The sequence below is a fragment of the Haliotis rufescens genome, unplaced genomic scaffold (assembly GCF_023055435.1).
Source record: "Haliotis rufescens isolate VD_foot unplaced genomic scaffold, xgHalRufe1.0.p SCAF_4, whole genome shotgun sequence".
Classification (NCBI taxonomy): Eukaryota; Metazoa; Mollusca; class Gastropoda; order Lepetellida; family Haliotidae; genus Haliotis; species Haliotis rufescens.
Window position 1 is genome coordinate 29,350,126 of NW_025964112.1, and position 25,690 is coordinate 29,375,815.

Below are 25,690 nucleotides of genomic sequence, written 5' to 3' on the forward strand. Positions count from 1 at the left end.
TGATAACCTTTTATATTAAGGATTTTGCTGGTTAAATTTTCGAAGTTCAATACCAAGAATATATTTTTCCTTTTATGACAAATAATTCCATTACTTTCATTGACCTATGATCATTATCTATTTCAAACTTTTCCTTTAGTAGAATGGGATGGAATGGGAAACTAGTGGAAATAAACTATCACGTATGTCCTTAAATGTACATGTACATACCTAGCTAGGTGTAAATACACTTCTAAAGTCGTATTTATAAATCAATATGAAAGAAAAAGTGGAATTTCTTTGACTGGCCATACAAGTATATTTTGAGCAATGGTCTAAGTAAGGCAGCCAAGTGCGAAATACTTGCTGAGACGAGGATGTGTTTTCTGGTGGTCATAGTGAAACAATGACATATGGCGCCCAAGTTGTGAGTGATCGAAAATAGGTTTGTTGAATAGATTTGCTGCCCATGAAAACGTTTCAACAATTTTGATTAAATCTACATGTACTTACTCTTGGGTGTTATTATGTTAGTATAATCTTGTTAATTATTAAGAAATAATAATGATGCCCGATATTGAGCGATGTCAATTTGAATATTGTGAGGGCTGTTTAGCGATCTTTCACATTTTGTCCATTGAAAATGTACGATGTCAATTTCCCCGAAGTTGTGTTTTATCACTAATAAAAGAGCACGGTCATTGAAACATACATGGACGTAACGAGGATTTCTTCAAGAGATACATTCCAAACTGTCATTCGTATTGTGACATAATCTTTGAAACAGTCTGCGTATGAATTAATCTCGACCACTTCTGTCAATTTTGTTTTGACGTCAAAAACACACACAATTTCATCGGGATTTTTCATCGGTAAATTATAACTCACGGAAAATTCTCAGTGAATGTGTACTTCAACATAAATGTCATATGTCTATCACTGTTAGGACATGTACTTGCCAATGATATGAATTATTGGTCATTTAGATTTCAAACAAGTGCGCTTACTTGACTTTGCTTGCCATATTCAGGTGCGTCCATATTACGATTAATGTGGAAAAGTAGGAAACTTATAATACCAGCACTTTTATCGATGGCTAGGCAGTGCATATATCTTTTGGATTTGGTGACTTTAGATACTGATGGAAAGACAATCAACTCGAGTCGCAGGTTATACAATTTGGTTACACTGTGTGAAGAAATAAAGACGTTGTAACACTTTTGATACAATGTATACATTTTTGAAACAGCAACATCATCACAGTGCGGCACTGAGGGGTATGCAGGCTGACTGACGTCCAGGTACCATGAGGGTTAATTCCTTTGTTTTCGAGAGATTAGTTTAATAAACAGGAGAAGCTTGTGGGTATAAAAGTTGGTATATATTTACTGTCTGACATTTCATCATGAGTTTGAAACGAAAACGCCATGCTTACGATGCTGCATTCAGACTGCAAGTGGTCGCTCTAGCTGAGACATTTTCTCACGGGTTCATAATCCTACATACATCGATTCACAAAATGGCATTTTATTGTTGATGGCAACATAATGATCATTATGACGTTAAAAAAAGACAACAGAAACAGCTTCCCTCATTAGGGGAGTGGATGACTGGTTTGTTAATCTTTATTAGAAATTATAATGACTTTTTCAATATAATTGTTTTTCATCTTATATTACTGAATATCTGCAAGTACTGGTACAGTCTTGCAGTCAAACTTCACAGTGTCTTTGCCTTTCACTTCCTGGTTCTGCTTATCTATGGGTCATATGATGTTCTTTCATATTTCAATGGTCAAGTTAATATCTCGGCTTATCTACAGGTCGGCTTATCTGCGGTCATATACGGTACATTAATGACCCTTACATTCCCAGCTATATGACTCTCTGAAACCTACATTAATGACTAAATGACCCTTACACCACAGAGCAATATGATTGTCTGATACCTACATTAATGACTAAAATACTCTTACACACACAGCTATATGATACTCTAAAACCTACATTAATGACTAAATGACCCATATTTAACCAGCCATATGACTCTCTGAAACCTACATTTAGGAGATAAACCTGTGTTTTGAAATTTGATGCAGTCTCACTGTAGAGTAGATACCTCTTTAGTTTAATTTGGAACAGAGGTATCTACTCTACAGTGTGACTACATCAAATTTCAAAACACAGTAGGTTTATCTCAATTCTACCGTGACGGCAACACCTCTTTGAAAACGGCGCTCTCTTGCAACGCGTAACAACACAGGTACACAGGTTTGCAATCTTAAAACATTATGAAAAGTGGTCACAGGTAGTTATATATGTAACAATTATTACTAAAGTTCAAGATTAGAAACACCATAGTCGTGAGTAGTTCAAAATAATTGTTCAAAACACATAGTTTTTCAAAAGAAGTTGACAAATAACACTCCAAACTTAGTCTAAAGACAGCTGTTTTCATTTCTACCAAGCTGTTGTACAGTTTGGACTGACTGCCATTTCTTGGAATTTTGCGAGAGAGGTCATTTCTTGGAAATCGAACATGCCATCATTTCTATTGTAGGGGTGACAGATTTTAAAAATGGTTTTAAAATGCTTAACGAATTTTATTGTTACAACAAACTTTATGAATTAACATTCTATTATATATTTAACATGTGTAAGTGTTATTAGTTAGTTAGCAATTACACCCAATAAACAATAATAAAATCAAAATAAATGCCTCACCACCCCGAACTTGGATGCAAACTTGGATGCGTCAGAAGTTGACCTACATCACGGTTACTCACACCTCACAGCTGTCAATGGCTGACAATCTTGTGTTTACATTCTCCGTAACTAGTTAAACAAAGCAAGATGACAACCCTGATCTATGATGTGGTTCAACATTAACCTGTAGATTTACTGGGGTTGATCAAGCCTGCTGGTACAATATAATTACCAATGGAATTGAGTATGAGTGAACAGCGGCTTTTTAGGCTGCAGACGAGCCGGATATTTTGAAACGAGGAATCTGCATAGTGTGACCGGTCAATTTCAAGATTTCACCGATCCAAAGCCAGAAAGTGACAAAACTTAGACATTTTTGGCCCTGAAATTATGGGTCATGTATGATTTTCTTAATTGTGCGTGTTCTGAAATGAATTTCATTTCAGGTTGATAAGCTGGCACTTCAGTTGGGACATTTTTTTCGTGGACTTTCGAAGGGGGTTGTTTTCTGATTGACTTTCAAATCCCCTCCTGCCAAATTCTAACGGTGGACGGAGATGGCAATGAATATCGATCACAAAAAGGTTTGTAAACAACATGTTGTCATGAATAAAAAAAATTTCAATTTTTTACTTTCATTGTCGGTTGTTCCAATAAGGAAATAGCTTAAATTGTTCTGATTCTGGTCACCATAGAACATTTCCCTAACAGTTTCATAAACATTTCATTTGTATGCACAAGATATGCCTTCGTGAAATCTTTTAATGTCATCATCAAAGCACTCAGGGTTGTGGCCTAGAATGGCCAAAACATCGGATATCAAACTACCATATTTCCACTATTTCATCCAAGTGGCTTGTTAATACATAACATCACGGTCATGGGTGACATCATCCGAAGAACTGTTTACTACTCATAAATAAGGTGATCCTTCACAAAAAGGTTTCCGTTATATAAGAAACGATTAAAGAAAAAGCTGGATGCTGAGTTGATCATTTTTCACCTAAAAAATTTACCACTTCTATGTACACTTCTGTTTGACATCACTACCGGTGACCGACCTACAAATTGGCAGTACACAGGCTTTTCAGAGGAGGATTTTCTTTGATTGAGGAAACAATCCTGTTTTCCAATACAACCAAGAGAATTTGTCAGAAACGCACACAACTACCGTCGTCATCGTGACACACAATGGAAACTTTCATGATTTCTGTTGAATTTACCTGATCATTGTAATGTATATATTTCTGATTCCATAATTTATGCTAAGATACTCTTTGCAAGAATATTCTCAAAGGCATGAGCCAATGTATGGAACAGTTTGAAGAATGGATCTCTCAAAATAGGAGAAAATGATGCACTGTGTAAAATCTGAATTTTGCTTTGTTTACATTACAACAAGAACTGTTTTCCAAACACACTGTTTGTTTCCACACCTATTTTTTTCACTTGATTTCATCTAAATAATTTGCATTGGTGACTAAAACCATATGCCATTTGCTTCTAAAATGTATGAGAAGTTTAGGGATGCATGTATTGCAGCTGAGTTTTGAAATGTACGTGATCTAAAAGGCATCTCATAACCGGCATACATGAAAAGTGATTTTGTAAACACTATCCAATATGGCGGGATGATCCTGTTTGCATATTTTCCAAAACATTATTTGATATATCAGCGATGTTTCAGAAGTATCATGGGTGATTTGATAAAAAAAAAAAATACCCGTGATCACTACTATTTTTGATATTCAATTCTTCAAGTAAAAATCTGATATTTAGATTTCTCAAGACACAGTAAATAACGCTGTGAATGGTGATTTATTATTGTGTCAAAAATGGCGAGATTTATGATGTACCTAATTTTCAGAGGTCAGTTTCAGTAAGTTTGCTTTGCCTAAAATGACAGTGAATTATCACAGAACAGGGAATTTCCCACAAAATTCAAAACTGTGAAGTGTATTAGTGTGTGTGATGTTCTTTTAATTTGATTAGACTTCGAAGTGAGGTTTGAAGAGGAGAGACACATTATCTCGCTGTGGCATCCAGGGGTTTTACAAAAAAACCATAATGACGTAGGTGAACATGCAACTGAAGCATGAGCAACTTATCAATGATTTGCAATCAGGAAAGTAGTCCGTCATAATCTGACCCCAGTTCATCACCATGGAGTAGCCAATCACGGGCCTGGCTTGATGAACAAGCCTATGTACGTAGACTTGGTCGTCACATGCATATCACCTTTGGCACTCTTTCATAGCCATTTGAATTCTGTAAGCCATGCAAACTGGAATTTACAGGCATATTTAGACCTCTTGGGTAGTTTTTTGCTTGGAGAATTCTTGTGTTTCAGCATAGTGAAATTCAACTGATGAAAATATCTTTCGTTTGTCATTTATTGCATAATTGAGAAAATCATGCCATACTCGACTAACTTTCACATGTGTATCATATACGAATTTGTGATTTTAACAATTAGTGCTTCTTAATATAATAGTAGCTGACGTAATGTTGATCTACTTGTGTCGCCATCTAGGCCTAGTGGTTACCACACAAGACACCTTTCCAACTATATTATTTAGTTTGTGAGTAATATTTAGATGTACTTTTTGGCTGTATTTTTCCCGATAGAAGACATGTGCATCAGAAATATAACAATTTTCTATAATGAAAAAAAAGTACTTGTCGCCAGGACGACATTGAGTGACAGGTGTTGTATGTTGTATGTAACTTTTACAGGCTTCGCTTAACATTTATTCTCACTAACTCCATGAATTCCATGAATCTTAATTTCCACTTGTATTTCCCACAATCCAAGAACAAAGCCAGCACAACCTAGCAATATTACTTTGATCAAAGATTATCCCAGATAAACGCAAACAGCTATATTAAAAACAAACGAAGGGTAGCTCGATCAATGATATGTTCATTCCAACCAATGATGTATTTCATTGTTATTTTGACTACCAAATCAACCAATCACACATCATGTCAGAGCTGGTGCATGCTGGTCATACTTCGTTTTTATTTCCGAGAGTTAATGGCATTAGTTTGAAGGTTTAAGTTACCACGGTTTCTGATACATTTTATAACAGTAAAGTCATCAAACAATAGTTATCATTGTTAATAATTCTAAGAATACTACCTCTATTGCATCTTTGCCATAAAACCTGTATTTTGGCTTCAGTCACACTAACTACAATTCTCAGATTTTCAACAGATGTTTTCTTGACTGTCAATCACACACCTTTAGTTGTTCCCAATATAGCACAAAAGGAACCCCAGCTATGACGTGCGTAATAGCGGGAAACCTCACTTCTTTCCAACATCTAACCACTAGAGGTAGATGAATTGGGGAGGTGGGTGGGAGTACTTCTGATGTAATAGAGGTAGCATTCTTAGAATTATTATCAGTGATAACTATTGTTCAATAATTCTTGCGAATCATCGACCTCTATTACATCTTTGCCAGAATATACCAGAGGGACCCGGTGGGATCTGCCTCTAGTAGCTCGCAGTGTAATTGACAGAAATCCTCTTCTGGAAACCATTTAATCACTGATTCTAATCCTGACTCGAGATAATTTCCTCTGAAATTCCTTGTGAGGACTTGAAAATCAGAATGCATCAAGAATCAGTCAAATACGAGATACCTTCACTAGAATTACTGTGATTTTTGCTGATATTGTTAGTAATAATGATGTCATTTCTGGTCTATTTCTACCAAATGACGCCATTTCTTGTTAAAATTGGATTCATGACACTATTTCTGGTTCTGACCCCACTTCCGGTTGTGATGTCAATTCCGGTTTGTCAATTCCCTTTTACTACATAATGACGTCTCTTATGGTCCATTTCTACCAAAAGACATCATTTCCTGATTAGATGGATCTTGTACTGCTAGTTCTGGTGCTGACGCGTCACTCCCGGTATGATCTCACTTTCGGTGATGATGTCACTTCCGGTTCTATCTCCTTCGGTTCGGACATCACTTCCGCTCATCCATCTGCACTTAGTACTGTAAGCAAGGTGTTCCTCATGCATCCTACACCTAATAGACAGGATAATCAAGGGTGTACTCAGCCTCCTATGCTGCTGCTATAAGATCCTCCACCCCCCCCCCACCCCCGGTGGAAAAGGTTGTCTGCAAGGATGTTCAGCTGTCTCGCTTCCATCCGGCAACTGATGGAGTCTGTCAAGGCAAACAATCATGTAGTCTCCATCATCAGAGAAGTGGATCTGTTTTCTCCATGTTTCTGAATGTATGCCACTACCGTGGTCGTGGCTATGAGGATGGCCGATTGGGAGAGACGTATCTTGCATGCCAGATTTTTAAAATAGTGAAGATAAGATAATTTCCAACTTTTATTTTTATTAATGTTATTAAGAAAACCAGATATTTTAAAACAATGAATAATTAAAAACTTCTTATAAATTTCCGTTTGCATTTTCCTCCTCCAAGAATAAACCTAGCACAATCTACCCATATCACTTTCGTTCAAAGATCATCTCAGATAAACGCAAACAGATATTGAAATTTAACAATCAGTAGCTTGACCAGTTGATGATGTGGTTAATCCGACCAGTTGTCAGGTTTCGTTTTGATGCAGGTTTTCTGAGTATTCGGCACGAGTTTGGTTACAAAATAGGCCAAAGAAATATCAAGTGCATTTATCCTGACGCAACGTGATCGCCCCTAATTTCAATAAGATATATTGTTTATTTCTGTCTGTTGACAGTCCCATTACTTCACTAGAAATGTTCACATTATTCCATGCCAAGAAATGTATGCCATATTTGGAAGCACTATTACGTTTTACTACAATTAGTGAATGAAATGAGTCTCTTTGTCGTTGTTGACCTTCCTGACCTTGACGTGTATTAATCTCATTTGTTGACGAGTACTTTTGTATGCAAATTTGATCTGGGACGCTAGCAAACTATTAGCCAAATTGTGTAAAATATATCACAGAATACATTCTCGTGAAATTTGATAAAGTTCTATGTATTGATATTTCTGTGCACACAAGTCACGATGTCAGTCAAAAGGAAATTTATAAGTTTCACTTTAAACTTTGACTTTGAAACCCTAGTTATGTGGAAGCCTGATCGTGTAACACATTTATTTCGACTACAGAATCAACTAATCACGCATAGTGTTGTTTCTGAAGATGGCGCTTGCAGGTTATATTTTGTTTTCATTTCCAAGAGTTTAATGACATAACTTTGAGGTATATTGATGTTTTGACAAAGTTTCTGACAAATCTAAAAACCAATTAAGTCATGTATAACTGGACGTTCTTAAATTATGGAAGAATAAACACGCTAAGAACATGAAGACAACAGTTCATTTCATGAAGTGATAAATACTCGGCTGATTATTTATTTAAAGTTCAACCCTTCAGGTACCTGTTAGGACTATCTGAGGTTTCTTTACAGTTTAAATTGTTAAATCATTCACCATATGAATTCAATTACCGGTACCAGTTGATTACTAGTCAAAGGCCCATCTGGGTCCCCCTGTGGGTGGCCGTGATAGCAGTCGCTAATCTGGAAGCCTACTGGACAGATCGGGATGTAAACTTCCCGTTCTTTGTTTTTACTCACAGGACAATGGAGGCGAATTTTTAAAATAATGAAGAATTCTGTTTTGCGAAAGAAATTGTCCATCATGCGGGAGACTGGGAGATTTCATCAAATTGCGGGGTCCGGTAATAAGTTGGGAGGTAACTGAGTCTTGAACTTTAGGGTGTGGGATCATAGTGAGTTGATCCATGTCTGTAGAGGATCTTACATCAACCTTCCTCTGAAGGTCATATCCTGTAGAGACGTTAGGTTGCCTAGAAGACCTTAAGAGACCTGCTGGGTTGACTTGATAGGGATTGAATCATCGTAATAGTCTTGACAAATTGATCCTCTGGTGGACACAGATATCCCTTGTGTAGTTGGAAACGCGCTCTGATGTATACGATGTCTTGAACCGGAGTGGTCTCGGAGGGATTTACTAGGAAGCCTAGGTAGGTCATAAGCTGGAGTGAGTGAGTGTGTGAGTGAGTTTATGCTTTACGGTGGAGTGGGTGGCAAAAAGTCAGAACCTGCTTTCACCTCTGCCCCCAGATCTGCCACAGCGATAGGATCCTCATTTCTTATAATCGGACTGACGAAAAGACTCCTGATAAGACCAACACTTGTCGTACCCCTGACAAACTTCTTCTTAGGTGGCTGTTTATATGATACGAGGGCTGGCTGAAAAGTTCTAAGCCTAAGTGGGATATCTCAATCGGATTGAAACAAACTTTTGCCACCAACAAGTACAATCATTTAATAAATCATAGACATAAGAACTGCAACTGTAATGTTATTATTGTCTTTGTACCAGACCATCTTGTGAACATACCCATGAAATCACCAGAAATGGACAAAACTGGCTATAGGGCAGTCATCAAGTACCTGCAACTGAAAGGGCTAACTCCAACACAGATGCCCCTTCTTTTTCCACTGTAAAGAAGTGGGCTGCGGAATTCAAGTGGGGCAGAGAGAGCCTTGACAATGACCCGCGTCCAGGAAGGCCTTCAACAGCAACCATTCCGGAAAACATTACCTGGGTGCATGACATGGTGATGGCTGATCGACGATTGACCACTCGACATATTGCCAGTGTTGTGGGCATTTCTCATGAGAGGGTTGAGCACATTATCACCAACGAGTTAGGAATTACAAAATTTTCTGCAAGATGGGTGCCAAAGATATTGACAATGCTCCTGTTCACAAATCGGTGGTTGCCATGTTGGCGATCCATGATTGTGGCTTCAAACTCATTGACCATCCCCCTTATTCACCCAATTTGGCCCCGTCAGACTTCCACCTGTTTCCCAAAATGAAAAACTAGCCGGTCGCCATTTTCCTAGTAATGATGACGTCATTTCCGCTGTGAATGACTTTTATAGGGTGGCTGAAGAAAATGTCTTCTTGACCGGCATCCAGGCCTTGCAGCATCGCTGGCAAAAGTGTGTAAACCTGGAAGGGGACTATGTGGAGAAATAAATGAAAACCATCGACTTGGTACGGGTCTTTCACAGTTAGGCTTAGAACTTTTCAGCCAGCCCTCGTAAATTCTGATCCCAGAGCGCTTCTGAGGATATGAAGATCCATGTGCCTTGGCAGCTAGGTTGATAGTTGATACTTGAAATCGTTCCTTGTATCTTGTCTGACTTCGTCTATGTTATGTCCCAATTGCCATTGAACGTCTTAGGAGCAAATATTGGTTGTGACATTATCAAACTCTTCGATTGGTTGGAAAACAGCTTTGAACGAATCTGTGCTAGTTGTTGTTGATGCTGAACAGGTTGGAGTACAGGCATAAGATGTTATAACTCCTCAATGAGTTCCACAAAGGTGAATAATCCCACTGGGGTGAATTGTCAGAATGATTAACCTCCTCATATAGGTCCGATTCCGCCTCAGAATGACCGTGGGTAGCTCCCGGGAGGGGTAGATGTTCATCATAATCCATACACTCAATTGGAGGGGTGGATGTTCGTCATAATCCATACACTCAACATGTTCCCCGTGTGTGTCATCATCCACTGGTGTCCAGGATTCCGCTATGAGAGAGGTCCGTGCGGCTTGCGCTGACTGCTCATGTATAATGGAACCCGTACAGGAATGATGGTCCTCCATCAAACCGCTAGGCTGACCCATGATGTAATCTTCGTCTTGGTCAGTTTGACAGTCCCATGCGATCCGAGCAGTCGCCTTGGGTACTGTAGGTTGATGGCAACCATACGGTTGAAGTGCTCCCGTACGGTCGGCTGGGTTACCATGGAGTCCATGCGGTGACCGTACGGTGCCTTAGCTGGGAAGCTTGGCCTTGTGGTACCCTGACAGGACCAAAGCGGAGATCTAGATGCCCATGTATAATGAGAGGGTAAAGCGTGAGAGCTTCTACCCGGCTGGTCGGTATGGTCGTCTGGAGTAGGCTGTACAGCCATGGCTTTGGCAAAAACAGATGGCTGTCCCCCATGCGGCCTCTTTGCCGGAGGACTTTTCTTAGCCAATACTGTCTGCTTCTTTTATGTTCATAGAGAACGTAGAAGTAGAATCATTCGACAGAGTGGTAGGTAGAGACGCTGTGGTCTGAACAGATGGCAGTCCCCTATGCGGCCTCTTGGCCGGAGGACTTTTCTTAGCCAATACTGTCTGCTTCTTTTATGTTCATAGAGAACGTAGAAGTAGAATCATTCGACAGAGTGGTAGGTAGAGACGCTGTGGTCTGAACAGATGGCAGTCCCCTATGCGGCCTCTTGGCCAGAGGTCTCTTCTTAGCCAATACTTTTCTGTGAGGATCTCCATGATCATAAAACGTCCACACTTCTTACAAGCAGGAGGAGGGGGAGACTCCATTACCACCTCACAAACACCTCACACCAGCTTTATACTTACGTGAGTACGATCGTCACTACAATTAGCAGCTCCTAATATGACTTAACATATCTATTTTAAGAAAACCATAAAACAATCTTAGATTAAATGTGACCAAACCAAGCGCTAGATTGTTACAACTGTAACAATAGGTGTTGACTCTAGCACACACAGGAAAGAAGTGAGGTTTCCTGCCCTTACGCACGTCATAGCTTGGGTTGCTATAGTGCTATATTGTGAACAACTAATTGTGTGTGATTGACAGTGAAGAGGACGTCTGTTGAAAATCTGAAAATTTTAGTTAGCGTGACTGAAGCCCAAATACAGGTTTTATGGCAGAGATGTAATAGAGGTAGAAGATATGCAAGAATTATGTATATTAGGCTGGTCTTATATATTTATACTTGTGTAAATGTATTACATTTTGCAGGAATAAACACGCTTAAAAACATGAAGATGAGAAACTGTACAATTGAGAAGTGATAAGTACTTAGCTGATTATTCACTTCAAGTTCAACACTTTATGAACCTGAGCTTTTGTTACATTGTTAAATTGTTCACCAAATTGATTAATTAACCAATTAATTAAACAGGCCAACCGGCAGAAGACTGTTGTACGGGTTGCTAACAGCAGACTCCCAGACATATCAGGAGATAGCACATGTATGCATTGGCCTTTCACTGACCTTATTGTCTGTCAATATATACAGCAGCAGGCATTACGATGTAAGGTATGTGGTCTTACATAAAGACCATCCTCACAGCTGCTCTCAGATTTGGCAGGGATGCTTGGTCTTCAGTCAACAATTCTGTTTCAGAGGAACCCATCCAATGGTGGATGTCCAAAATTAATTATGGTTCTCAGTGGAATGACACCCTGGCTGCAAAGTTATTCAAAGATTAATCATAAAGATCCACAAGTCCCATGACAATCCAGGATTTCTCCAGGCAGGTCAAGAATGTTTCACTGGTCCCTTTGAAACGGAGGTATACTGATAAAAAAAACGTAGGGGATATTAAAAAAAATAACAGAAGATTACAGAAATACTAAGATGTATGGTTCGATAAGAAAAATGGTCAACATGCAATGTTTCAGGCGTTTGGGGCACAAGGTTTTGGTTTCCGAAAGCGCTCTCAGGCAGTCATTTTTCAAAGGTGATCTTTCTTTTGACAATCAATCATAACATTTACTGTAAATATGGATAGTTTTGTGTTTGAAATTGCTGCAAGTGGCTAACAATAGCCTTAACTGTGTCTGTAAAGCTTTGTGACGCCCTGTTAAGATTGGCAAATATCAAAGCAGGAAGTAGCATGATGAAATGGTAACTCAGTGTCAGTCAGTGATTTTTCAACTGTTGTTGTTGTTGTTGTTTAAGTGTTTAAGAGGTTGCCTTCTACCTTAGCAATTTCAGCTGACCTGTCCCTCTTTGGGACTCGTGTGTGAGTAGGGTACACATATCTATTGGTCCGTATTGGAAGTTGTGGTATTCATAGAATTTCTGTTATTGTATTGATATCATTTCTATTTTCGTATATTGATATCATTTCATTTATCTTTTGCTGCTCTGTTCATGTACTTTTATCATTTAGATGCATGTGTTGTTGTAGTTGACAAGGGAGGTGGGAGTAACAGTGGCAGGCGTATGTCTGCATTACTGGGCGTTACGTTAACAACTTGATTAGATGTGGCAGGTTAGTGAATTAGACTACCGTATTCGACGTAATCAGCGCCCAGCGCGCTCTCAAAATTAGAAATAGGGGGCTCTTATTAGAATATTATTTCGGTGAAAAAAACGGAGTTGAAAGATAAATTTCGTGGTTTATGCCGACAGCCTGAAATGTTTATGTACGACAGATATATTTTTCCAGAATTTAATTGCCAATTACAAAGGGTGCATATATCACACGAGTGCGTATTATATGCGAATAGGGGAAGGAAGCGGTGCATATTATATGCGAAAAGGGGTCGGAAGGGGTGCTAATTGGGATTGTTCACTCGCCAATATATTAGCAAATCTTGACGTGGGCAAGCTTGACAAAATGTGAAAGTGAATTCAAGAAATATCAAACAATAGTTATCTTTGTTAATAATTCAAAGAATACTACCTCCATTACATCATAGCCATAAATCCTGTATTTTGGCTGCAGACACACTATAACTAAATCTTCAGATTTTCAACAGAAGTCCTCTTCACTGTCAACAAAACACAACTAGTTGTTCCCTTAATTGCACATCTGGCTCACCAGCTCTCCTGTGCAAAAAGGCAGGAAAAAGCGTCACTTCTTTCCAAAAACATCTAACCACTGAAGGCAGATGAGCTGGGGAGGTGGGTGGGAGTACTTCTGGTGTAATAGAGGTAGTATTCTTAGAATTATCAACAATGATAACTATTGTTTGATAATACCTGCCAATCCTCTACCTCTATTACATTATAGCCAGAATATACCAGAGGGGTAAGGCGGGATCTGCCTCAAGTAACTCCCTGTGTAGTTGACAGCAATCCAATCCTGTCATAAGAGTTCTTGTATATTACCGGATCCAAAGGAGGTAATTACTCTAGAATCTCTCTTAGAGGACTTGAAAACTGGTATTATGATGATATCAGTCAATATGAGATACCTTCACCTGAAGTACCTCATTATTTGCTGATAATCATAAAATGATTTAGTTCTATTCTAACTCATCATTTATCTCCAATTATGAGATTGACGTCACTTCCGGTTATGACGTCCCTTCCAGTCTATATTCCTTCTGATTGTGACGTCACTACTGGTAGATCTGTTTTTCAGCTGTACTAATAGGTAGCCCTTGAATTCCTTACGTATGCTAGTAAATCAAGGTAAAAGGTGTACTCACCTTCTGTAGTTGCTACTGTCAGATCCTCGCTCTCACTCTCTCTTTCCCCCCCCCCCCCCCCCTTTCTCTTGAATGTAAAAACTTGTGAAAGTATTGTGTGACCCCCATTGGCATCCTGTTACAACTTGTTCGATGGACAACAGATGACCAGGACGCCATACACGTTGCCAGAGCTCGGATTTCGTGGGCAGAGCTAGAACCCATACTAGGAGGTGTATCTTGTGCCTGCCGATATGCTGCTTACGGAATTTTTGGAGGAGAGTAGTGTTTTCACAAGGTTCGTATGGAGCGGCTAGTAGAGCAGACAGGACGACTGATAAATTCCATTTTGGAAAGATCCGGGGAATACGAACACCAAAGTGAGTTCCAATCAACAACCCATCGAGCTGGAGAACGGAAAGGAGGGCAGATCTATATATCCTTCAATGGTTCCATGTCCAAGTTATCGAGCGGCTAGTAGAGCAGACAGGACAACTCATAAATTCCATTTTGGGAAGATCCGGGGAATACGAACACCGGAGTGAGTTCCAATCAACAACCCATCGAGCTGGAGAACGGAAAGGAGGGCAGATTTATATCCCTCAATGGTTCCATGTCCAAGTTATTATCCTGTTGTAAGTGTAGAAGGAACTTAACAACCATGGGAATGTCAGCTGTGACATTTGTTAGACCACATCTGTGTCTCCACTGGACAAATTTGTTCCATCTGTTGTCATAAAGTTTGGTGGATGATGATCTCCATGATCTTGTGACAGCAGTATAGGCAGCTTGAGAGAACCCGGAGGCCTGCATTCTCTGCGAGATACTTTACGAGATACTTTACAGGCAGTTAGATGGAGACTGGGAAGATTGGTGTAAAATAGGCTCGACCTGGGTTGATGCAGGAGATCTTTGCGATGTGGAAGAGCAAGCGGCTCGTCCATCAGGAGCGACAGTAGTCTGGGAAACCATGTCCTGTTTGGCCAATTTGGAGCAATGAGGATGACTGTGCAATTGGTCGCTTCCAAATTCTGTATGACCTTGTCTAGGAGAGACCATGGAGGTAATGCGTAGGCGAACAGGCCTGTCAAATCCATGGATAGTGCATTTATCTGGAGAGCTCTCGGATCTGGAACCGGACTGACGTAGACTGGAAGTTGATGGTTGAGGCAGTTTGCAAAGAGGTCCAGATGCTGGGTGTCCCAAAAGGAGGTTTTCCAGGTAAAGACATCTGGGTGAAGAGTCCACACAGTGGGTATGATCCTCCCACTCCGGGATGATAAGCTGTCTGCTAGTATGTTCAGTTTGCTGAGCTAGATGTGCAATTTGGGGGACAACTAGTTGTGTTTAGTTGACAGAAAAGAGGACATCTGTTGAAAATCTGAAGATTTAGTTATTGTGTGTCTGCAGCCAAAATACAGGATTTATGGCTATGATGTAATAGAGCTTGAAGATTCGCAGGAATTATGCGACTATTGTTGGATGTCGGACTGCCAAAATAACTGCATCATGAAACAAATGCGAGTTTGCAGCTCACAGTTGTCGCAGTACTTTCAGGCTTGCAAAACTTACCAGATTTACAGATTTTACAGATTTATATTTCATGATCCCCTACATTTTCTGGAGTGTTTGTTGAAATTTTGGCCTATTGTAATTTAAGTGGCAGTGGTTTTAGAAGTACAGTTATAGCAAGTACAGCAACATAAATGAATCTTCTATTTAAGGCAAATGTCTGCAGGATGCTACTTTGTCACACGGACATGTTCTCTTGGGCCGTCTACTCTGTAAACAAATTACCATGCAATAATTTTATACATCTTCCTTGTGTTTGGTACCTGCTTTTCAGTGGAAAACTATTCTGGGTTCCCTACTTCTGAGGATAAATCTGGTTCTTCAGGTGCTTTTTAGCTGGGGAATCCCAAGGTCCTTATGACAGTCTGCTTAGTTAACACTTATGTTTGGCAATTTGTAATTCAGGCCAGCATATTGTACAACCCAAAAAGAGAGCAAAAGGAGTACAAGCTGTGAAATAACCTCATCTGTAAACATGTACAGCCCAAACCATACTGACCTCATTTCACTGTTCCAGATAGCCTCTGGTGTGTCAAATTCTCCAAGGAAGATCTCAGAAAACTTCTCAGCAGAATAGTTTTCTAGGTAGCATACCATTGCTTCAGGTAATACATGGCCACATATACTTCGCAGCATTATGTCTGAATTCTGGTTCTGGAAGACAAATATCAGTAAGAATGACAGCATATACACCACATATGAACATGGATTTTTTTCAACTGAAATACATACAGGTACATCTGCACATCTGCAAATGACTAAAATAAAAAAAATATATATATTGCCACAGCACTGTAGGTCTCCTGGATATTTACCAGTAGTCAAGATTCGAAAATGTGAACAAAAGTTTCTCAAATATTTTCTGAAAAAATACTGAGCACAAAATTATTAACAAACATTATTAATATAACTAACTTTTGACAAAGTTTCTAATTCTGCAAGCACAAATGTATAAAAGTAGAACATTGTTGCAAGAAAGACCACAGGAAAATTGACTTTATACACATTTTCAACTCTGAGATTAATACTCCATCTAGGGAGAACAATTTATCTAATGCCAAACAGTTTTGGAAGTATTTCCCCAAATTCAGAATATATACCCTCCAAAAGTAGTCAAATAGTAAATATCTGACAAAGTGTTGACGATATCCATATCAAATTAATACCAAATATGAATTGGTCATTCCTTCATGGATTGGAATGAGTTGTTTGAAAAAATGATGTACTGCAGAAATTTGAAAAATCTAAAAAACACAACCATGTGAGAGCCCTGTTCTGAAACACAGCAACATGACATGCACGTGCAACTTCATTTGCCGGGCTATAAAAACCTTGGGTTATCATTTGCATGCCATCACAATCATACAGCAAGCGAACAGTGAAAACATGCCACTACTGATGGAAGCCCAATGCAACAACGCCATCGGCTGACTGCATACAGGCGAATAATCTTTGGCCGTAGCTAGGTTTTTTCATGTAGCCCCAAGCACCCTTACAAGACTGTTGAACCGTTATCTGACACACAGGACTACATGTGGCCTTCCTAGATCCGGTCGACCACGTATCACTACTAGAGCACAGGACAGATTCATTCGGCTATGTCATAACAGGAAAAAAACCACCATGGCAATCTATACAACTACGGCAACATCAGGAATTAGAAGGATATCAGACCAGGGAGGAGTCGTTTACACGCTGAAGAAATTCATGCTTAACGACCAGTTTGAGGGGTCCTTTTGACAGACCAAAATCATCAGCTGCGAAATCATTGGTGTCAAGGTCATTGCATATGGCCACAACTGCGATGGAGACAAGTTTGGTTTAGTGATGAGTCACGTTTTATGCTTCGCCATGCGGATGGGAGACGTCATGTTAACAGGCGTCATCGGGAACGTTATGCCCGAAACTCCATACAAGAAACTGACAGATTTGGTGGTGGAGGTAGTGTGATGATGTGGGCAGCTTTCTCCTACACTGGAAGGACAAACTTGGTGCAAGTTCAAGGGAATTTAACGGCAAAATGCTACCCGAATGAGATTCTTCGACCACATGTCCTTCCCAGCTATATCACAAGCTAACAACATCCAGGTCCTGCCAGGTCCCAATCGAACATTTATGGGCTGCACTGGATCAAAGACTGGGAGCATGTCAGCAACAACCACAAGCACTGCAGGAAGAGTGGGTGAACATTCTTCCCCAGACCAATATTTGGGAGTGCTTCAATGCGACGATGATGCCAGTAATTTCTTGCGCTCTAATGGTGGCCATACAAGATATTGAGCACAGATGAACCTCACCTTGAAAATGTACTGTTCCATGTGTGACTAGACTAAAATCTAGTCTCTGAAATGAACATATCGTACATAAAAAAACCAGTTGTTCAGTTATCTTAATAAAAATATAATAAAAAGGAGCCCAGTGACTCTCTTCATTTTCAGATACTGCAGTGATCTAGACTTGCCAAACATTATAGACTTGCATGGGCTGTATTTGATATATATTTGTATCAGGGTCTGTAAGACAGACTACATGTGTGACATATGGGTCAATGAGAATGATATGTGCACACTTTGAACAATTGATTAGGATCTGTTGATTATTCATATGGTATACAAAATATACATCAAAAATCACTTTTGCTGGGTTGTTTTGTAGAGTATATAAAAAAATCCTAATGATTTGAACAAAATATGTGACCTGTAATGGGATGTCCTCGGAGAAAGCGAGAACTTGTATCTGATTTTAATGAGACTGAGGTAATCAAAGATTGTGATTAATCCTGTTTTCTTTATTTAAAGCATTGTTTATTGTTAAGCAAGTTTATCTCTGCAGCCTTTGTCATATGCAGCTACCAGCCGTCTCGCATCAAAACATGGGCTGTGTACTTGCGCACAGATGACCACGGCGTACGCTGATCACTCGGATTAACGAGACTGATTAATGAGTGATTTCGATAATTTGTTGCAAATTAGGTGTGTCAGAGTCGGAGTGTGAGACTGTCGGAGTGGTTACAGGCCGGCAACGCCACATTTCGAAAATAGATAGCCCAAATTGATGTGGCGCTCCCGGCAATGGTTATGGTTGCGTGATTGTATAATGTGGCTCTCACGGCTATGCTGTCAAAACATGCTTTGTGATTCTAACAGGTTACCGTATATAACAAAACAAGTCTTGTTTTCTCATTTCTTATTCAACAAGGATATATATTCATCAGAACTTTACATTGATGAATATGAATAGCATATGAATATCATAATGGATCATAACTGCAGATGAAGGAGGTCGCCCACGTGGTCAGCATATTCCATCTCACTCAGGTGTTGGTTCAGGAGCTGGATCTTGAGGGACGCAATACGTGCATCGATTGCCTTGTACTTCTTTCTTCGTGAAGGTTCTGACCACTGGTGAGAGAGTCTCAGGACTGCAACCTCTTTGAGTGACTGCTCTCGCTGAAATAGCTTCACTACCTCGTAGATGTTCGGGTGGCACTTCTTGGCAAGTTTCTTTATCTTGTTGTGCCACCCTTCCAGGTGATTGTTGGTACGGTGGCCTTGGTTTTCGAAGTGATTCCAAATCTCTGGGATGAAGGCCTGTCCTTGAACCCAACTGGTTGTCACGTAGTCCATGAAAGCAGTCACTTTAGGGCCAGCAGGAGAGTCAGTCGTTTCTGTCCTCGCTCTCTCCATCAGTCTTGCCTTAAAGGCATCAACCTCAAACTCGAATGGTAGTGGGTCGTTGGAGTGACCCATGATCTCAATGGCGTGGAGCAACTCACCCAGAGTTGTGATCCTTGCAGTGCACTCCTTGACAATACAGGACCAGTATCTTCTTTCACCACGACTGCTCTTACACCGAAACTTAAAGCCATCATAGTATAAATGTACGCCTCCTCTGACACTTTCAATGAACTTTATTTGAACTTGTGCGTTTGCCATGGTTATGATATGGAGTGAACACGACATCACTTAAATATGTTATGAATAACAGGATGAACTCAATATCAATTAAGACGGCCTTTGATCTCTAAAGAACACCACGCTTAGTAATTTAAATGTGGGACACTCATTTAAAGGTATCGGTAATCGGATTAATTAATTACCCGCTAGAATAGGTGAAATGCACTCAGCTGGAAATGTGGCCCCACCGGCAATAGCCATTTCTGAAATGTGGCGCTCCCGGCTAGACACCGTCGGAGTAACGGGTCTAAATAGCACTGATTTAATCAGTTCCCATCATAAGTGTCGGATAAAGCCGATTGTCGAATTAACGAGTGTTGGATTAACGAGAAATGACTGTACGATGTTATCATAAGGAGAAACATACAGCTTTCCATTTTACGTATGGAACAGTTTTATAGCGAATGTCGCTACATGACAGTCAAACTACAACAAGTATAACCTTTAACAAGTCCAAGTGTGGCAATTATGATATATCCATTCTCTGCCAAATTTATTTCTGACAGAAAACTACACATTACTACATAGAAATATAACCTGCTGTTACCAAGGATAAGACCAAAGCAAACATAAAATTTGTAAGTTTTCTTGAACTTACTGAATTAGGTTATTAAAGGTGGTAAGCGTTTTGTATGTTAGGAACCTGTTTAAATCGTAAAATTTGTGCAAATTGATTTCAATAATTATGTCTCCAATATCTTGAGTATCAATAAGTGAGTATAAATATGATTTCTTTTTTAATGGCAAATATCAGCGAGATGGTAAATTATGAACTGTTTCAGTAAATTCATTATTCAAAGGTTAAACAGATTAAAGACTTAATTTTCAAGGTCATCATGTCAGTTGCAGAAATAAGAACATTAGGGTTAATCTAATGTGTCATGTTATCAAATTTGCAGGATATAATAAATGACTTATAAATATTAACCGATCCTAATTCCAAGGGTTTTCGTTGAATATTTACGATATACTAAAATACAAATCCCACGTTGTGATGCTAGCAGACGTTCGAAAATCAAACATGGAGCTCTTTGTCCAACCTCAGCATAACTTACATTATAAATCAACAAAGTTTACATTGCCTCCATATATATGTCTTGCCGAAAGCTGACGATCTACTTAATCAAGGAATGTTTCATTTGTCATTTTCCGTTTCATATGACGTGTGAAAATGAAAATAAAGATCATGAAAATTTACAGCAAATTTCAGTAAGTGTAATGGTCACTATGGTGTCACAGACTGGGGTAGTCTGCTGATAATCTTTCATAACAAAACAATTACAATAAATTGTGAATGATTTTGCCTGTCGCATCCAGAATAAACACAAATCACTACATAGTATCAGTAATCACCACTAATATGAAATAATAATGTGACTTTGATGGTATAATTGGTGTATGATTTAATCCGTTTGACCTGATCTGCCTCTTTGACCTGGAAACAGTAGACGATGAATAAACATGCCACTTGCAAGTTCCTCAGTACCTTTTATTTGAACTTTTGTTGATATTTAAGGATCACCAATCGATGTTACGTTGAATGCGATTTACATGCTAATGATTTTGTGTTCACTATAATAATTGTGTCCCATGCAATACATCTATAGATATCGCCGATCGGCAATGATCACACTCCACAACTGGTGCAAAAAACAGGTTGTCACAAAATGTGTTTAAAAAAACCATTCATGCGTTGCTGAATATAAGATATAAGCCACTGCGTGATGTACATATCAATAAAATACTATACAAATATTTTCAGTGTTATGTTCGAATTAAATTTGGGATAGTTAAAGGAGTTTTGCTTTTAAATTCATAGATATATTTTTTTATTTAGTATTTATTTTATCCACAATGACTAGGTGTATATACACTAAATATTGGCCAATGTATCAGCACAGCGAAACTGATCAATCTTCAATTATTATTTTTCACCTGATCATCAAATATGTGAAAAATCGAACAACAGTTATCATTGTTAATCATTCTAAGAATGCTACCTCTATTACATCTCTGCCATAAACCCTGTATTTTCAGTGTGGCTTCAGTCACACTAACAAAATTTCAGATTTTCAACAGACATCCTCTTCACTGCCAATTACACACAACTAGTTGTCGCCAAGCAGTCTCGTAACTACCCAAGCCATGATGTCATATAACTGATGGGAGGGAGTACTTCTGATGTAATGTAATAGAGGTAGTATTCTTAGAATTATTAACAATGATAACTATTGTTCAATAATTCTTATGAAACTTCTACCTCTATTACATCTCTGCCAGAATATACCAGAGGGACCCGGTGGGATCTGCCTCTAGTAACTCCCTATGTGAGGTACATCCCTTGAGCGAGTAGGCACCTTGCTCGAGCGGTCCACAGAAAAACATCAAATATACAGAGAGCAAAGGCAACTATAACATCTGGTTGGTACAAATTGGTTTCTAACTTAACCGTGACGCGTCGTAGATATCTACCGAAACATGGAGAGTTGGAGATCGAGAGTTGGTCAGTTTACTCACCCTCCTGGGACTCGTCAAATCAGCCATGTTGGACAGTATACACCATGGACGAAATGGTCGCTAAACACTTTTTCATTTCTATACACTATGGTGCAGTTACGTGCTGTAGCATTAGTGATTCAAAAATGCTTGCTACTGTCTGGTGATGTGGATCTAAATCTGGGCCCCTCAAAAGTTGATAAAAATCAGATAAACATCGACATCATGCAAGAAATTCGAAAAATGAAAAATGATCTGTCAAGAGAGATTCACGATGTCAAATCCGACACACGAAAATTAAACATTAGTATGGATGAGTTGCAGTCAAGTTTAGAAGAAATGAAACAGACGCAACACACTATGAGACTTGTTGATATAGATGCCATATGGACCGTCTTGACATCGTGGAAGAACATGCCGATTCTGCTATCAATGACACCGTTATATCAACAAAATTACATGCTGTAGAAAACAATATTGACCGCCTTGAACAGTACAGAAGAAAACAAAATGCTCTCCTCTATGGTGTTTCCGATTCAAGCATTGAAAATACAAAATCTTTGAAGTCAACTGTATGTGAGACCTTGAATTCTGTAGATAGTGATTCACTTTTTTTTACTGTCACTGATATTGTGAATGTGCATCATATGAAAACATCCGGGTCAAAGCGACCTCACCCACTCATTGTTTGTTTCACAAATCTGGATCGTAAGATACAAGCTATTTCATTACGATTCTGTACTCAAACATTATGGAATAGGAATTTCAAATAATCTTACAAAACACCAGAGACAAACTCTTCAACAATTGAAACCACGAAACAAAAGAGGTTATTACAAAAACGATGGGTTAATAATCTCAGGCTTAACACGCCACAAGACTGGCTCCAATGTGCCACCAGAAATGTCACAGTCGGCTTTGTGTCAAACACCAGCGTCCATCCCATCCGACAACGTGGAATTGTCAACTTCTAACACAGACCACAGCTAGGGGTGTGGCCGCGGCCCTACACGCTCTGATGACCACAGACATCCCATCAACATATTATTTTGAAACATATCCGGACTTTCGACCAAAATTGATGATCTACATTTCATCAAACTCATTAAACGGTATGATTTTATTTCACTTAGTGAAACATGGTGTAAGAAACCGCTTTGCGATCAATATTTTTCTGATTATCAGCAATACGTTCTACCAGATAGTAAAGTTTCTTTATTTGGAAGACTGTGTGGGGGTATTGTGGTATTGATTTAAAACTCACTTATTCAATACATGAAAAGCCATGCTATCGTCCTGAACTGCATATTCTTTATCTGAGATAAATCTTTGCTCAATCTGGAAAAGGATATTTTGATGGCATGTACTTATGTAAGACCTATTGGGTAGGTCTTGGTATACTGACAAGCATCCACGTGTGGTATAAGCCTACTGTTGGAGTCTCTAATAAATGTACTGAATGACTATGGTGATTTACACCTGTTGCATGGAGGCGACCTCAACGCCAGAACAGGTACAGATCCAGACTTTTTCTATGATGACATTGCTGAACGGTTAGGAATAGAAGATTTCTCTGATCTCAGTGACAACGTTAACATCACATGATATTCATGTGATAAAATAGTGAATCATTTTGGATAAACACTATTATACTTTTGCTGTGCCATGAATCTAAATATATTAAATGGCAGATGTGGTGATGATGCTGGCAAAGGTGAATATACATTTATTGGTGCGAATGGAACAAGTGTCATTGACTATATCATTTCAACAACTCGTTTGTTTGCATTGTGTTCTCGCTTCAATGTTGAAACTAGGTCAGAATTGTAACACGCGCCAATCACTTGTACATTGCAGTCACGTGACCTTGATCAACGGGAGCATCTTGAACAAGACGCACATGCAAATAATGCAGTTTGTGCAGTAACAACAAAACAATAGGATTCATGAAAATATTTATTGATAACATTGGCAATATATTAGGGGCTACTCGGTTGTTACATAAAAAGACATACCCTGTGGGTATGAATGAAAAGCTCTGTGGGTATGAATGAAGAGGTAAGGGTCATGCCGACCTGATTAAATGAATGCTAGTTACCCTGCAGGTAATGAACAAGTCCTGAGACCGTGCTGGCCCTGCACTGTAAATTTGGAAGAAAGGTACTTTGGGGGCCACAAGCCATTCCTATGCAGTATGCAGGGCATGGAGTGACTTGTGAAGCCCAAATGAGGTTGTGTGCAACCGAGAGTATAGCTTCATCTGGAATGACAACAAAGAATCTATATTTAGAGATAATCTCTGTAACACTGATTCAGCATCCCAGTTTGAAAAGTTCACGGAAGATATGTTCTGGAAACTTTGATAATGCGGTTCATACTTTATCTGAAGTCATCAGTTCTGCTGCAGAGTGCATGAAAAGACCTTGTGGTACTCACGTTTATAATCACAAAGACAAAGACTGATGTTATCACCGTTCAGAGATACTCAGACTACTTAAATCCTTTAAACGAATGTTACTCATGAAAAAAAGAAACATTATCAAGAAGACATCAGAAGCGCAATAGTTAATAACATAAATAATGGTAAATTGTTCAGGTCTTCGTTGAAGCGTTTATCTAATACTCAGCCTACACCAAAACCGGACATTAACATAAACCAATTGATCAAGTACTTTCATGGTATGTTTACAACTAAATCTGATACAGTCACCGAAGATGAACGTATAAATACGAACACCGATCAGCTTGCAGAGTCTATTCTTGACTCTCCCATTCTCCAAGAGGAAGTTATTAATTCTATTAATTCATTAAAATTCTGTAAATCAGCTGGTGCAGATAAACTAAAAACTGAAATGTTTAAATATGCCCAGGATATACTTTGTCAAATCTTGACTTTATCATTTAATGCAATGCTTGATGCTGCATATTTTCCTTCTATGTGGACACATGGAGTTATTGTTCCCCTCCAAAACAAGGGTGATACTAAAATACCAGCCAACTACAGAGGTATAACAATACTGAGTACTTTTAGTAAAGTCTACACTAACATATTAAATAAGAGATTATAGTTTTGGGGTGAATCATGTGATAAATTTGTCGAATCCCAGGCTGGCTTTCGTCGGGGCTACTCTTCAGTTGACAATATTTTCATATTGCAATCTATCATTCAGCGATATTTAGGTAAAAAGAGAAGCAAAGTGTACCGTATATCGCTGTGTATAAGGCGAGTTTTTCGTACCTAAAATAAGGGGGCTAAGAAGGGGGGTCGTCTTATACACGGAGTCGAAGATCTCACATTTTTTTCCACTGGCGATGTCAACCGGCGTCCGATAGCCAGCCCAGCATTTGACAATAAAACTTCGCATTTCGTCCTAAATAACTGTTCCAATAACTATCGGTGTGTACAAGTGATTGTGGAATAAACACGCTGAATGTGAAGCAAACATAAGCCTAGTTAGTTACAACATAGTTAATTGGCGATTAAATTACTCACCATTGTCTCTTATATGTTATTACTTCATAAATGAATTTTATTTTACGGGCACCAATTTGGTGTCGTACCGTGTAAACACAAAATGGCGACGTGTGCTGGAGTTACACACGCGACCTATCGTTGTAGAAAAAAAACAACGCAAGATAAACATATTTTTATTGCATATATAAGGTTTGTGTGCGCACTTGTGATGTGTGCGAAATACGCATCAGTCGGAAAGCGCACGTTAAATCTC

General features: G+C 39.0%; 1 protein-coding gene across 1 annotated transcript in view; it reads right to left on the reverse strand.

The window, feature by feature from the left end:
• Positions 1-25,690, reverse strand: part of LOC124150126 (dnaJ homolog subfamily C member 13-like) — a 592,425-nt gene that overhangs the window by 261,792 nt on the left and 304,943 nt on the right. Inside the window, exon 33 of the mRNA XM_046522050.2 lies at positions 16,010-16,164. Coding sequence (XP_046378006.2) covers positions 16,010-16,164 — 155 coding nt within the window. The remainder of the gene's footprint in view (positions 1-16,009; positions 16,165-25,690) is intronic.